Raw genomic sequence first — 17,228 nt, forward strand, 5'->3', positions numbered from 1 at the left:
CAGAATATATCGATTAGAATCCTAATTTAAAAGCTATGCATATAATCAAATATTTTAGTACTGATGTTTTGTACACATATAAACCATGATTATGATAACTTTCTAGTTGTGGAGATGAACATCGAACATCCCAGGTTCTATCCCGACTCACACAACTGTGCGACTGTGTCACGTCATGACATGTGTATCATCGCTTGCCTTTTATATTTTATGCCGAGCCATTTGATGCAGTGGTTTGATATCTTAGACTGATGAAGAATATGTAGTTTTTAAGATATTATATTTTCTTTTATTGGTGCTTATTTTGCATAAAATGTTGCATATTGACTTATGACCTCTAAAACTCGATATCAGTACCGTTGGATTTTGGTAAACCTTTACCACAGTGTTTCAATAATCTATCAAATCAAACAATATGATTTAAGCCATTAACCCTTACGAAAAATAGGAAAATCGTCATATTCGTTACGATACAACCGACATTTTTCTTATTCAAATTTCTTTTGTACAACATAAAATTTAAATAAAATGATGCGTGTGTTGTAGAACATGTTTTGGTAAAGAGATTATGTATCGGAAGAATTTTACTGCTATTGTGTTTGAGTGATAAAGAAATTATATTTTTGTGTTAGTTGGGTGTGAAGTTTTGGGGAAAATCTTGAAAATGGCTGGTAAGGAGAGGGTTAAGGGGAGCGATAACATAAATGACATTTCAAAAGTAAATTTATTACCTGTCAAAGTTCTAAGAATTCGGCTTTAAACCTGTAAAAATATTTACGAAAAAAACATGACGTAACTCTAAAATGACCTTTTGCATTTACAATTTTTAACACGATAAAGTATATAGACATAATATCAAGCACATTTATGAAAAATAATGGATTGGAATTATTTTGCCATAATTTGACATGTTTTACCTTTCGACCTTAAAATTAATGGTAGCAAGTCTGACGGGCAATCAGAAGGTCTGAGGTTAAATCCCCAGTTGAGGTTGACTGAATTTTTGTGATGTTTTTTGTTGTTTTTTTTTTTTTCTTGTATTTTTCTTTCTTGCTTTGCCTGGTACCTTTCATACACACTTGTTCAGTTCTTTATCTTAGATATTATAAGAATGGTAGAATAGAAGGAGGCCATAAAGGGCCTGCTGGAAGAACAATTAATTAAGGCAGTGTGCATGAATTAAAGTGGAACGTAACATCACAAATATGAATTATGCGGCTATGTGGTCTAGTGGTATGACACTCGCTTTCGGATCGGAAGGTCCTGGATTCGAGCCTCGCTCGGCGCAGAGTTGAGTCCTTGGAGAAGGCTCTTTACTCACATTCTCTCACCGTACTCAGGTGTAAAATGAGTACCTGGCCGTCAACAGCGTTGTCTCTGTCCGAAAAATTGTAATATCGCCTAACAGGCGTCTTGTCCCGTCCTAGAACTTAAATGTTGCTGTTGGTCAGGGATCCCTACAATCGGCATGGTGTAAATTTTTGTTTTTGTTTTTTAATTGGGCTTCTTACACAGATTTGAGATATTCTCGATTTCTCTAATGGGTTGCGGTAGGGTATCCCAGAGTTTGGGGCCATAACATTGAAATGTGCGATCACCAAAAGATTTTAACTTACATTTTTTGCTTCAGATAACAAAGTAGTCGCATGATGATCGAAGGTTTCTGGTTCGGGGCTTAAGGTTTATAAGTTGAGAAAGATAAAGAAGGGCTAAATTGTTGAGGCATTTGAAAACTAATAGAGCAATTTTGTAATCTATTCTATAGATAGTATGCAGATGCCGTCACTCAGGCCTTTGTTATGGTTTTTGCCATCCGCGTTTGTGAGTTGTTCTCACTAAACTGTATTAACCAGACTATAAAAGTTCATGGTTACACAGAGTTTGTGTGTTGGTCCGTTATACTTCCGGATGGCAATGTTGTGAACTCCTTGGCCAAGCGCATACTATCTATAGCGGACAGGAAACGTGCAGTTACTAAGGGAAGCGACTGGTCATATGCAATTTACAAACAAACTTTTCATGGTTGTCTGCCGTAACTAATTTAATTCTCTCTATAACATCTAATCAAGGTTCCATCTATAGATAGTACGGGCTTGGCTAAGAAGCTCACAACATTGCCATCCGAAAGTATAACGGACCAACAAACAAAACTATGTGTAATCTTGGTCTGTATAGTCTGGTTAATGCCGTTTAATGAGAATCACTCTCAAACATGACAGCAAAAAACAATTTTAAAAAAGGCATGAGTGACGGCATCTCCATTCTATCTATATAATTAACTACAGTTCACCGTCCCAGTCTATTCATTAGATGAGACGTCCTTTGTAGAATCACCTGAGAAAAGTGGGTCGCACAAAAATACAAAATAATAATTCCCCTTTATTCATCCCACAGGGGACATTTGTCTCTAGGGTCTATTCCAAGGAAAGAACTGGAATAACCCAGGCGTCAGCCGCAGTGCAGCGCCGCAATTAGAGCTAGGGCGAGGTGACTCACAGGTGACTTGCTCAAGGCCACACGGCGCAACCGCGGGTGATTGAACTCGATACCTTTCGGGTACCAAGCAAAGACCGTACCGCTAAGCCACGCTGCCCCTACCCATAAAATAAAAAAGTTTTAAATATAATACAAACTTCAGGTTTGGACACAACATGTAAAAAATAATACATTATTATTATCTTAAATTTAAACCGTTTTTGTGTCTGCAGGTTGAATTTTTTAAATGCGATTACCTCCCTTGTCCTGGCATTTGTGTGTGGAAGGGCATTTCTATGAAGAAACAATAGATAGAATGAAATTGACGTCACTCGGGTCTTTGATATTGTTTTTTTGTTTTTTAATTTTTGCCATCCACGTTTATGAGTAATTCTCATTTAACTGTATTATCCAGACTATGAAAGTTCATGGTTACACAGTTTTTCATGTCGGTCCGTTATACTTCCGGATGGTATTGTTGTGAGCTTCTTAGCCAAGCACATACGGTCTATAGATAGAATGCGCTTGACCAAGGAGTTCACAACATTGCCATCCGGAAGTATAACGGACCAACACACAAACTCTGTGTAACCATGAACTTTTATAGTCTGGTTAATACAGTTTAGTGAGAACAACTCACAAACGCGGATGGCAAAAACAATAACAAAGGCCTGAGTGACGTTATCTGCATACTATCTATACTCTCTCCATCTCCAAAGTCGGTCTAACTCGACGAATTCTTCCTTTCATTTGCTTCAAGGTATATTTGTACAGTTCAGAGTTGACATTGGCTCCTCCCTGCGATAGGAATTCAACGAGGACCACACCTCCAATGAGCCAAAACACTGTTGGCATAATTGGATTCAATAGTCTGATGTCACGTCGCCCAGCAACGGCAGCCATCGTTGTTCTAAACAAAGAAAATTGGTACTTTTTATTCTTCATGCTGACTAGAACTTTTCATATGTCTTGTGATCATAATGTATAAAAGTCAAAACATGATCTGATTTATAATGCTTTTTTATTTTCCTCTGGATACGCTTTTATGCTCGTCGGAGAAATATTTCATAAGGGCATCCGCTATTGTTCCGATAGTTAAGAGCCAGTGTTACTAGGTCACCATGCGTTATTACTATGGAAGAGACGTTACGACTGTTGAAGCGTATTATCCCAGCTGATTTCTCAGCTCTGAAGATTTTGGTCTTTATGGGAAAAGGGATATCGCCATTCCAATGATTGTCTCTTCGACTCAGGTTCAACCCACAAAAAACACTACCTCTACAAAATGACGGAGTTTTATAGACTTGACCAATGCGTTTCTTCTTCGAAAAAACAAAAACAAAAAAGAAATTGAATGACAGCTCTCTGTCGCTGCCGGACATCCCTTGGCAGAATCATTTTGAACTATCTGTCATAACTTTGTCAAAATAATTTGACAGAATTAAAAATGTTTAACTTTTGGTTTAAAGACTACATGTGTAAGATTAATTAAGCTAACTTATGAAAAAGAAATGAACCCAGAAGGAGATTTGTCTCATAACTTTTTGACTCATATATATATATATATATATATATATATATATATATATATATATATATATATATATATATATATACATATTTATGAGTGTTGGTGGGTACTTGTAGGTACGAAAGTGCTCGATAATGGTGGTTAGAGCTAATATATAATGTAAATTTTCACTCACATTTTTTGCCGAGACGACTCGTTTCTGTGTATTTCTCACACTTCCTCAGTCGGCATCAGATGCCGACTGAGGAAGTGTGAGAAATACACAGAAACGAGTCGTCTCGGCAAAAAATGTGAGTGAAAATTTACATTATATATATATATATATATATATATATATATATATATATATATATATATATATATATATTAGCGGAGGGTAAAGCCACCTTTCGAAATTACCAAGCCCACATTTTGTGAGCCTTTATCATTATATTTTGACACAGTGATAAGAGGAATTAATTAATTGCGTTATCTGTGTTAGAATGGTGAGTTCTGCGACCGTGGGGCTGATTGTTTCGGGGAATTGAAGGGACAAAGTTGACGTCACTCAGCTCTTTGTTATTGTTTTTAGACAGCCATTTTGGAGATTAGTTATCACTAAATTATATATCATATATACCTAAAAGTTCAAGATTACCCATAGTTTTGTGTTTATACATTAAATCCGGCTGGCGGATGTTGAGGGTATGTTACATATACGCACACTATCAATAAGGTTAAAGGTTACACACAGTTTTGTGTGTTGGTATGTTTAATCTGGCTGTCGGATGTTGTGAGTACCTCACCTGATCTCATAACATCAATAGGCATATGGAGCGGGAAACGTAATGAACCCCCACCCCATCACCTCTTCATTGCGAATGTCTCTCTCACTCCCCTCCAAAAGGTGTAGGTTGTATAAATCTATTTACTACGAGCACTTTATTTATTTTTATTTTTTTCATTATTTCTTTTAATTTTCTATTCGTTTAGTTTCCTTGATTTTATTGTTTCGGTTGTTGTGGTTGCATTTACTGTTACCCAAGTTAACTTATGTGTCTGATAACTCCATTCCTTATGGGCTCATTGTTGTAGGATGGATAGTTTAAAAAATGACGCAAAAAATTGTCCATAACAACATTGTAAAACTGGGTCCATATTTATTGGGTTCGGATATATTATATCAATCAACACGTCGGTTATTCCCCGACCATCCTCATCCGCCCCACCTCCTGTGAAAAATAAGATATCGTGATTTTTCGGTATCTTTTCTAGAAATCTATTCTCCCCAAAGTACCATTGTTTCTATTAAAATTCCATTGCGAAAATACCCTTTCTTTAAACATGTTTTTTCTTCTGTCTTTCTATTTTTTATCTTTTAAAAATTATTTTGAAAGAACGGAAAAAAGTAGGTCAGCAGCGGTATCATTTTGTGCGGAAATGTTTAACTATCATGGCGGGTTTCCTGTCCCGTTCATTTGAGAAACTAAAGATTTGGATTTGTAGTTTGGGTTACACTGGATTGTGGCTCTTCTGGTTATTTTTAGTATTAACTGTGATCTATTTTCTTCGTGTGCCCCTCAAGCTGAGTGAGAACGTCTCATACGGTAAGTATATGGAGCTTCAATTAAATGCTTATGTATTGATCAAACAAACAGTACAGTTACTCAGTCTAACAACCAGTCAGTAATCAGCATCTCAACAAATCTCTGCTCTTGTCTTGGTGATTGCTGAACTCACTTCATGAATGTTCAGATTCAGAATATCTTGTTTACAAATTTTGTCTCTGCCCCCAAGCAATGACTGGGGAATGAAAATAGGAACGTACTCTTCTTTCATTCTTTCTTTTCTTTCTTTTTTTTTTTCTTCTTCCTTTCGCTATTTATGTTCTTTTCTTCTGCCTCTGCCGCACTGCCGCTTGTCCTCTTTCCTGGAAACTGAAATCGTAGACAGTCACCATTGGACTTGACCCCCAGATCAGTGACTGAACTGCAATTCACTGCCAAACTCATTCAACGGTACTTCAAAATAGAAGATGACAGTTGTGAGAGATCGTTTAATTTTGTAACCTATTATCACAACAAATACGTTTCAGTTTCAGATTGATATTGTTATTGTTACTGTGTTAGTGTTACAAGTTACACTACACGTTACACATTTAAAATTTAAATTTAATTACACTTACTGCTTGCGCTTGTTGGGCTTGTTACATTATACATTCATTGTCATTATAAATTTAGAGTTAGACTCAACCAATACTAAGACTAAGTTAGTCCAAGAAACATCTCTAAAACTAGGTACCGATGATCCAAGAGGATGCAATGAATATGAATAAGAGAACATTTGTTTCAGTTGTTTGTTATGTTGTTATTTGTGATATATATATTCATATCCTGATGTTGCCGATGCCATTCAGTATTCTGGATTCACTGTGTTAGTGGTTTCCCACATATTTTTTCTTTCTTACTTTCTTACTATCTTTTCATTGTCAAATTTTCAATTTTGATTGCAGTCACAAGATACCTAGGTATAATGTCTTTTGATTTAAACTTAAGAATACTTTCAACTTGTTTCGATTTATATTTATGGGTTTATGAAGTTCATGTGAATTTTAAAAAATCAGGCACTCATTAGAAAGCATTTTGCTCTATGTTAACTTTGATTACACATTGGTATCTGCTTCTGACACCGAGATTAAGAAAAAAATTATTTCATTTTTTAAAGTTCATTTTCTATAAACATTAAAGAGGACTTCTGTAGTTTCACAGCATTTTTATTATAATATTACGTAATCTTTTAGCCATTATGGACTTTCAATTTGTTGCATTGTCCAATAAATATTACTATTTATGATGTTTCATTTTTATATATGGTGTGATTATACTTATCAGAGTGTTATTCGACACCCAAAGCTCCAGTCTATTTTGTCAGCAGATTATTCGATACCTGAGTTGCGCATGTGCATGTTTAGAATGAGTTACCCTCAACAAATTCCATCATGTGAATTTATCAGCATGATGGGCTAAATGGTTGTCTGAAGGCAGGGACTAATCAAAACGCTTAGGGATGAAACTGTCGTGAATAGTTTTTAACACCTTATTCACGATGGTATGAAATAATATGTCTCCACCGAAGTTGGGTTCTCCATTTCAATATTTAAAAGGGCGTCGCCACCTAATCTAAGACTAAATGGGAATCTCCAAAGACATACGAATACGTCCATGGGCATCTCCATATTGCATCTGTATCTCTATATTATGTATATATGGCCATCTCAATAGCATTGGCTATCTCGGGCATGGTTTCCGGCACACGAAATACCTTGGCCTTAAGCACACGTACCTGGGTATAGAAAATAATAGCAAACATTGTTTTATCGGGTTATAGTGTAATAGTATCTTAAGTTATGGTTGACCCAGGGGGGGGGGGGGGGGGGGGGGGGGGGATTCTGTGAAACTATGGAAGTGGAAGTTCTTCCAAAATTTTTATTCATATATATTTCTTATTTCCTTTTCATGATTTTTTTTCATACATTAGATACTAATGAAAGAGTGAAAATGCATTGCATTTTATTTTGTTTTTCACTTTAATTTGTGTATTGTTGTGCTGACATAGGGTTTGTACCCGAAACGTCTATTGTCAGTATTGTTCCCATACGAAGCCTCTCCATTTTCACTGACTTCTTGAACAGTGTGATAAGCTAGCTTACCTATGACTATGAATTGATGGCAACTTGTTCTGCGTTACAGCATGTTTGTGATTTATAGTTTATCTTATGATATTTAATGGAAGTGTCTGTTATTGACATTTGAGACCCACCTCTTTAGAAATTATTTATTATTTACCCTTTACAGTTAGGATTACTCCAACCTGACTTTTCACAAACAGAGTAGTTATAGTGAAGAGCTTTGTTGTATTGCTATACTATAAGTAAGTGCTTTTTCACTGAAACTGTCAAGTCCTTAAAAACTGTCGGAATATTTGGCCAGTCATGATTTGAGCGAAATTCAATGGCTATATAAACAAAAACAACTGTTGAGGGCGGATATTATATATCAATGTCGTAGGACTGTGATGAAATGTCGATATATTGGTGTCAGTCAGGAAAGAAATGGACAAGGGTGTCAATTTTCCGTATATTTATGGAATTTGGTATATTATTGTAAATTATTATATAGTATTATTAATATATTATAAACCCTCGGTATATTTTCCAATCACCTGCTAAACAGAAAAAAAAGGAAGTAAAAAAGTATTTTTACTGGGGTTCAGCACTCGTCACTCAATGTGCTTGTGTAAAAGTAAAAGTTCAGTAAATTTTTGCCTCCTGAATGGAAAATGTGAATTATCGAGGAAAGTCAATGTGGATGATTTGGTTTCAGCTTCGCATTTCATTTCATTTCCTTGACAGGTCATTTGATCTGTGTCTTTTGCAGTCACATAACTTTCCTTAATGTGCCGTTGGTTCCTTGACCACTTCCAGTATGATGGGAGGCTCAGCAAAATGTACATATAATAATCTGACTCGTTTAATAAGTGATTATTGAAGGTGTCGATGTCAGGGGGTTCAGTGGCTGGAATTGGGACGTTGATCCAGTGATCAAACATACTGACTGAAGTTATGCTATCTGAGTGATGTTTCATCTTGATTTATATATAGGCCTGTAAATCTTCCGGCTATTCCGACTTGTCGGATTTCCGACAGTGCGATTTTGCTCAATATATTCTGTTAAGTGCTGACATTTACAAAGAAATAAAAAATTAAAAGTAATTAATATTAAAACACAGAACCAACAAAAAAGAAAATAAAAAAGTTTTATTGAACATGTCAGTTTTTATTCCATTTTGAATGCCACCTTTAAAGAAAAGTTCTGACAGTTTTTTCACCAACCATTGACAGGCCTGTATGTATTAAATTTTATTTATGGCCTCTGGTATAGTTGTCAGCAAATATAGATAGTGGAAGACCTGTGATTAACTCAATGTCACAGGTTATATATAATACATAGATGTTTATTAAACAATAATATACATGTATGTATATATGATAGGTATTCAATAGGTTCGGATACTCCCTATTTCAATGTGTAATATTTTTTACGGTTAAGCTTTTTCCATAAGGAAGTATAGATTAACCATTAACTCACTCAATCCTAAAGATTTTTGCTACTGCATGTATGAAAAAATGTATTAAAAGGGAGCATGTACATAGATAGTTTTATTTAACTACCATTAATATGTAAAAACAAAAAAAAATTAGCTTTGATACTACGCCTATAGATTGTCTCGGAAAAGTATGGAGAAAAAGTAACCCGGGTAAACTACGGATATAGTCGGTGTTAGGGTTGAGTGAGTTAAATAGATAATATCCCCAAGAGTTGCTTTGAAAGACTTATTCATAGTAAATATTTCAAACTAAGTTTAAAAAAATATGAGATAGGATTAATATGACAGGAATAAACTAAATGCAAATGTTACAAAATAAATATAGTAGCCTAAGATATGGATTGCTTCCCTTGTTCTGAGATTTTATCATTTGGCAGAATATCTGTGGAGGTAAAAGTAACCAAAACTTCCCAAAATTGTTCTGTTGTTGCTTAGTTTAATAATATTTCGGCTACTTTTAATTGTTAATTTGGCTCCTTTTGCGTGATACCGATAACATCTGGGATATCTTATGATACAGCAAAGATGGGCACAGGTCTTTATCTCGATTGCAAATGTAAATCGATAAAATTATAGATAACAATCCATTTGTCTGGTCTAATATAGACTGATAAATGTTTTTTTCCTTTGGATAAATATCACTCCACTAGATCCAAGTAACAGCTGATATCCGGTTGGCGAATCATTGCATTATTTATTGACCTTGGCCTTACTTTTTTTTGTTGTAAAAGCTCAAGAAAAATATTTTTGACATGTTTACCAACCTTTGATTGAGTAGCGGGTCTATTAGATTTGGAAAGCTCTTTGGGACAAATTATTGCCCTGTGCTAGGAGTAGCAAAACTGTTGTTACTCTCTGTTAAAACTAAAACATTACAGAAAGGAATCGTAGCCGTCATAAGGTCCTGTTCAATGGCTTTGAAGAAAAATTTTTTGTCTCTGATGTAGAATGATATTGCTTTTAGAATCAGAAGTTAGTAGCTAGCTGTGGACCAGCATAGTAATTTTGGGAAATTCCCAATGACAGTATTATGGGTTGCTGTAATGTCTGCAATATTTTATAAATAAGAAGACAGCATGTGTATGGTAGAAAAAGACTAAAAATTTACTTTCTTACAGCTTTTTAAAAAATGGTGTGGCAACTTTTGTTTCATATCAATAGAATTTATGTGGTCCAGTCCTGAATCAACTAAAAAAAAACCAGTAGAAAGCTTAGATTTATGTGCTTTTGGGGGGGGGGGGGGGGGGGGGGGGGGCATGGAAATGGGTAATTATCAGAGATAGATTTTGATTTGGTGTGTGTGTGTGTGTGGGGGGGGGGGGGGGGTTGATGAAGATTTGTATTGACCAAATATTATAATGTAGTTTGATTGAATATAATTCACCTCATACCCAAGTACTACAAGCCGCATGATCCATTCGTTTTAAATGTCGCATACTTACGTGCATACGTGAAATTTGTACGCACGTATGTGAAGAGGCGTTCTTGGTTTCCCCCGTCTCCCTGTTTGTTTTTTCGTCATTCTACACAAAATCTCGATTGTTGCTAATTTGTGGTAATGGAAGGGGGAGAACGATCGATTGTGGATGTTCCGTAGAAGACTCTCGCTCACACACACACACACACACATATATAGAGAGAGAGGGAGAGAGTCTCCCTCAGGTAAACATAATGAAACAATATATACATCAACAATAGACTAAGTAGAGCACACTCAGAGATACGCACACGCTATCGTGTCTGTCTGTAATTGTTAATCGGGATTTCCTCACACTCACAACCTGTCGTTAGGTACTCCAGTGTGTCGTTGCCCATGTTTTTGTTGATTTTTACAATAACCACTGGCTGTCATTGAAGTTAACGGCCTCGCGTGTGGCGCATCCTGTACTGCTCTTGCCGCCACAACAAACTACTACTACTACTGCTGCTACTACTACTACTACTACTACTACTACTACTACTACTACTACTACTACTACTACTACTACTACTACTACTATTTACTACTACTACTACTACTACTACTACTACTACTACTACTACTACTACTACTACTACTACTGTTGCTGCTGCTAATTCTACAGCTAATACTCCTACTAACATCAATTTTATTTTAAAAAATTGACTTATCCCCCTTTGACTATATACTTATTTAAATTTTATTTTTATTATTACTATTTTTAGAGAAAATAAAATGGAAAGTGTATGTGGCTCCAAGTTTATAACATTTAAATATTATTTAATTAAAAAACAAACAAACAAAACAAAACAGTTTTGATTTTTAACACAATTAATATATTACATTCGTTAACAACAACAACAAAAAAGCATTTGTTTATTTTAGCACCTGGTACGAGACGAGCCAATTAGTCGATACTTCTTTGCTGTCATTGTTGAACATTTTTTTCATTGAATTTAGATCTGGAAGCACGGAATAATGTCTGTGACGTTATATCTATTGTTCCTTTCTGCCATGTTTGATACTATGACAATGTTTTGTTATACACGATTAGGTTCGATCGCCAGCGTCTCTCTCTCTCTCTCTCTCTCTCTCTCTCTCTCTCTCTCTCTCTCTCTCTCTCTCTCTCTCTCTCTCTCTCTCTCTCTCTCTCTCTCTCTCTCTCTCTCTCTCTCTAAAACCAATTCACTCACTCACTTCTACTACTCCCCACCACCACCATCCCCCCTTCTATAATGACTTTTATTTTCTCAACATGGCGCTACATCATTCAAGATTAATTTATTAAAATGGACTACACATAATAATCCGTAGGAGGCGATGCGATGGAGGGACTATCGGCTAGCCTTCGCTATAACATTCGATATATTAATTATGTATTATATTATTCTATCCTTGGACTCGCCATGTTGTTAATGCGGGCCATTATCGATTTCCCAGTGGCTGCTTCTCGCATGTGTCCGTTGCTTTTGTTTGCCTTCTCTAGCTTTCGGTTTGTCTCTCTCCGTGCCAAGTTTCGCACTCATCCCAGGGTTGCCAGTGTGTAATTTTAAATGCCACATTCCATAATAATAATAGTAAATTAACAATACCAATAATAATAATAATAATGATGTTAATAATAATAATAAATGAACAATAATAATAATTATTATAATAAATAAGCAATAATAATTATAATAGTAGTAATGATAATAATAATAATAAAAGTAATAAGAGATCAACAATAATAATAAATCAATACAATAATAATAATAAATAAATAAATACAATAATAACAATTAAATACAATAATAATAATTAAATACAATAATAATGATAATAATTTAAAAAAAATAAAAGTAATAACAATGATGATGATTTAAAAAAAAAAAAACGTTTTGAAGCTGGTTGGAAGAAAAAGAAGGGGTTCGTCATCGAGTGCTTTTGATTAAAAATAACTTAACCTATTTCAGGGACATTTACAGATAAGCCGATGTGAACTTTTCATGGTTACGTGAAAACAAACAAACAAAAGAAGATATATAATTCTACTTCTATGTGCAGATTAGAAGAAACGCGTCGTCTACTGTGCAAACACTTGCCATTATTTACTAACAAAAGAGTGAAATTGGAGAGTTGCGGATGGGAACAATACAGACAAATGAAAGTGGAAAACAAATAAAATACAATTTTTCAAGTTGTTTTCCACGTTCATTTGGTTATTGTTGTGCTGAAGAAGGGTCTGTAACCGAAACGTCCATTGTCTGTATTGTTCCCATCCGAAGCCTCTTCATTTTCACGATCCCAGGCTAAGGCAGCCCCCACCACAGACTGCAATCTGGTAACAAGAGATGAAGTGAGTAGTAAAGTGCCAGAAGACAATAGAGAATAAAAATTTTTCGCGGCGGTGGTGGGGTTTGAACCTGCGACCTTATTGGTACGACAACTCCGCCTGGCAGGTGAGAGCGTGGCTCTACCGTGTGAGCTATCCACGAATACAAAAAATTCGTAACTGTGTAATCTGTGGCTCCCACCGCTCTCTATTTTAGGCATTTCAGACCAGCCACATTTACGGCTGTCAATGTTTCAGACCTTTGGTAGGTTTTTCCACGAGTTTGGCTTGTTGTGCAAAAAAAATGTCTGGCAATTTTGCTGCTTTTTACCTTCCATTTTCTGTATATATTTCTTTTGCTTCAACTAATAATATAGCTACTGCTCTCCTTGTGTCTCTTTCGAGACTTCCCCAATCTCTCTCTCTCTCTCTCTCTCTCTCTCTCTCTCTCTCTCTCTCTCTCTCTCTCTCTCTCTCTCTAGTGAGTCTATAATACCGTCGAGCAGAGTAGCTAAACTGGCTAGTCTATTATATCGTCTGTGTCTGATCTTTGTGTGTGTGTGTGCGTGTCGGTCGTGTGTCTCCAAAATCTAGTGGCTAGCTTAGCTACGTACGTCTATTGCCCTTCTTCCTCTTCTCTTCTACCGTCCGCATTAGCAGACAGTAGAAGCAGCAAGCAATACACGGAAGGCTGGCAGGCACAGAGAAGACGGGAAGCCAGCGACGTGTTTGTATGTGTATCATGTGTGCGTGAGTGCGTTTGTGTACGCGCGTGCGTCTGAGTCTGTGTGTTTGAGCGCTCGCACGCTTGATAGTCGTCGTCGATCAGATCATCGGAGTTTATCATTTAAATTTATACACCACGTGCCGCTAGTCCTCGTGTTGCTCTCAGCGGTATCCAGTTGGAATAGAAGAAGGCGGCTATTCGGCGTATTATCTATCGAATCATTTCTAGCAGTGGTCGTCGTCGTGGTGTGGTGGTGGTTAGTGGTGCTAGTGATTAATTCTATATTCTCGTCACCTTTCGCTGTTTTATTATTATTATTATTGTTGCCCATTTCATCATCATTTGATGTGTGTTCTTTAATTGGGAATTTATGTACCATGAAAAAAAAACAAGCAGAACAGACCACTAAAACAAAAAATCACAAAACATATGTATTTGAAATTTTGTTCAGAAAACTCCTCCTTCAAATTTCGATCCTTATTTTAATCGATGGAGATTTGAATGTGCAAATTGTTTTGTTTTATTTTATTTTTTCTGACCAAAATTTTAAATATATTTCTATATTATCGGTCTGTGTGATTCATGAATTCATGTGGATGGTAATGATGATAGTGAGGCGAGGCGGATAACATTGGGATTATGACAATATGCAATGTAGACAGTTTAGTATGAAGACATGGGGATGATAAATATAATATTGTTCGTTCTTAATTAATCTCTGTGCTTGACGAATAGTCATGGTTATAATCGTGAAACAAAATTAGTGGTGTTGGTGGTAGTAGTAGTAGTAGTAGTTGTAGTATAGGTAGTGGTGGTGGTAGTAGTATGGGTAGTGGTGGTGGTAGTAGTAGTGGAAGTGATAGTAGTAGTAGTTGTAGTATGGGTAGTGGTGGTGGTGGTAGTATGGGTAGTGGTGTTGGTGGTAGTAGTAGTGGAAGTGATAGTAGTAGTAGTTGTAGTATGGGTAGTAGTAGTGGAAGTGATAGTAGTAGTAGTTGTAGTATGGGTAGTGGTGGTGGTGGTAGTAGTTGTAGTATAGGTAGTGGTGGTGGTAGTAGTAGTGGAAGTGATAGTAGTAGTAGTTGTAGTATGGGTAGTGGTGGTGGTAGTAGTAGTTGTAGTATGGGTAGTGGCGGTGGTAGTAGTAGTTGAAGTGATAGTAGTAGTAGTTGTAGTATGGGTAGTGGTGGTGGTGGTAGTATGGGTAGTGGTGGTGGTGGTAGTAGTAGTGGAAGTGATAGTAGTAGTAGTTGTAGTATGGGTAGTGGTGGTGGTGGTAGTAGTAGTGGAAGTGATAGTAGTAGTAGTTGTAGTATGGGTAGTGGTGGTGGTAGTAGTATGGGTAGTGGTGGTGGTAGTAGTAGTGGAAGTGATAGTAGTAGTAGTTGTAGTATGGGTAGTGGTGGTGGTGGTAGTATGGGTAGTGGTGTTGGTGGTAGTAGTAGTGGAAGTGATAGTAGTAGTAGTTGTAGTATGGGTAGTAGTAGTGGAAGTGATAGTAGTAGTAGTTGTAGTATGGGTAGTGGTGGTGGTGGTAGTAGTTGTAGTATAGGTAGTGGTGGTGGTGTAGTTAGTGGAAGTGATAGTAGTAGTAGTTGTAGTATGGGTAGTGGTGGTGGTAGTAGTAGTTGTAGTATGGGTAGTGGCGGTGGTAGTAGTAGTTGAAGTGATAGTAGTAGTAGTTGTAGTATGGGTAGTGGTGGTGGTGGTAGTATGGGTAGTGGTGGTGGTGGTAGTAGTAGTGGAAGTGATAGTAGTAGTAGTTGTAGTATGGGTAGTGGTGGTGGTGGTAGTAGTAGTGGAAGTGATAGTAGTAGTAGTTGTAGTATGGGTAGTGGTGGTGGTGGTAGTAGTAGTGGAAGTGATAGTAGTAGTAGTTGTAGTATGGGTAGTGGTGGTGGTGGTAGTATGGGTAGTGGTGGTGGTGGTAGTAGTAGTGGAAGTGGTAGTAGTTGTAGTATGGGTAGTGGTGGTGGTGGTAGTAGTAGTATGGGTAGTGGTGGTGGTAGTAGTAGTAGTCGTAGTTGTAGTAGTAGTAGTAATATTGGTAGTGGTGAAGGTAGTTGTAGTTGTGGTAGTAGTAGTAGTGGTGGTAGTAGTGGTGGTGGTGGTAATGGTAATAGTATTAGCATAATTCTGTCTCTTTTATCTCCCGTCTATTAACTCATCATTAATTAATTCGTTATTCTGTGAATAATTCGTGATCGGGTTTATTGTTCATATTTTTATCCTTACAACGACTAGTCATTTTTGTAAGAATCTATTTTTGTCCTGGTCCCAGTTTGTAGTGTGTATTATGGCTAGGCTATCGTGTCTGTCACCACGATCTCGTCTACTCCCCCCTCCATCCCCACTCTCCTAACGTTTAGATGTCAACATTGTAAAAGGATTAATTGAAGATTATTATTATTATTATTATATTATTATTATTATTATTATTATTATTATTATTATTATTATTATTATTATTATTATTATTATTATTATTATTATTATTATTATTGTTATCATTATTATTATTATTGATATTATTATCATTACTACTACTACTACTACTGCTACTACTACTACTACTACTACTACTACTACTACTACTACTACTACTACTACTACTACTACTACTACTACTACTACTATTATTATTATTATTATTACTATTATCATTATCATTATCATTAATATTATTATTATCATTATTAATTATTAACTCATCATCTCCTGGCGGTGTACAATACTACAGCAGATAACTAGTTGATGTACGCTATTACTATTATAATAATATCCACAACAATTGCTTGACGGAATTTTCAGTCTGCAGTGTCCAATAGGGCTGTTGTCACTCGGGATTAATATTAATAGGTATAGATGGTGCGTATAAAACAATCTAGACGTCTACATTATATTCTAGTGCACACTACTTTATAATTTTTAATTTTTTTGGGGGGTGTAATAATAATAAATACATGGTGCATATAATTTATTGAGAAGAGAAACGTTGCCACATTTTCGACACCCCCAGCCATCTTGACCAATAATAGAGGAGGATGTCCGTTGATGATCTTGTATGTAATATATAAATCTATGGTTAGAATTCAGTACGTTCTTGGATTATTTGTGTCGGTGATATGTTATTATTATTAGTATTATTCATTATCTGATCCAGCTGTAGTTTTTTTTTATCTACATCGTCAAACGGAACCGGAAACGGACATCGTTTGATTGGGTCATCGTCGTTTTCGTGATTATCGTCGACAGCAGATTGCGTCCCTCCGTGGAAAGGACAGACAGACAGACTCGTAGCTGTCAACACCGTCATCTGCTTAGTTGGATGTTGTTGTTGTTATAATTATTGTCATCGAATCATCAACGTCAACGCCCCGACGACATTGTCCTTATCATCGTCGTCGTCGTCGTCGTCGTCGTCGTCAGTGGTGGCAGTTGTTATCGTCCTGAGATCGTTTTCATCGCTGGTTTAAAAAAAGAAAGAAATTTATTCATTGGATCTAGGATCTACTAATACTACTATAACTACAGGCAACATGTTTGGTGGGTTGGCATTCGACTTATTATTCTGTCT

At 36.2% G+C, this 17,228-nt stretch overlaps 1 protein-coding gene across 4 annotated transcripts in view; it reads left to right on the plus strand.

Moving 5' to 3' along the window:
• Positions 1–5,418: 5,418 nt before the first annotated feature.
• The window catches only part of LOC144975444 (suppressor of tumorigenicity 7 protein homolog), a 99,146-nt gene continuing 87,336 nt past the window's right edge, over positions 5,419–17,228 (plus strand). The window contains exons 1-2 of one of the 4 annotated variants that reach the window (XM_078919513.1): positions 13,630–13,655; positions 16,392–17,197. In XM_078919513.1, coding sequence (XP_078775639.1) covers positions 17,191–17,197 — 7 coding nt within the window. In that variant the 5' untranslated portion in view covers positions 13,630–13,655; positions 16,392–17,190. Of the gene's footprint in view, positions 5,593–13,629; positions 13,656–13,808; positions 13,908–15,648; positions 15,904–16,391; positions 17,198–17,228 lie in introns of those variants that run through there. The other 3 variants (XM_078919511.1, XM_078919514.1, XM_078919510.1) reach the window with 3 other exon arrangements.

The sequence above is a fragment of the Berghia stephanieae genome, chromosome 6 (assembly GCF_034508935.2).
Source record: "Berghia stephanieae isolate SIO BIC M18660-M18661 chromosome 6, UCSD_Bste_1.3, whole genome shotgun sequence".
Lineage (NCBI taxonomy): Eukaryota > Metazoa > Mollusca > Gastropoda > Nudibranchia > Aeolidiidae > Berghia > Berghia stephanieae.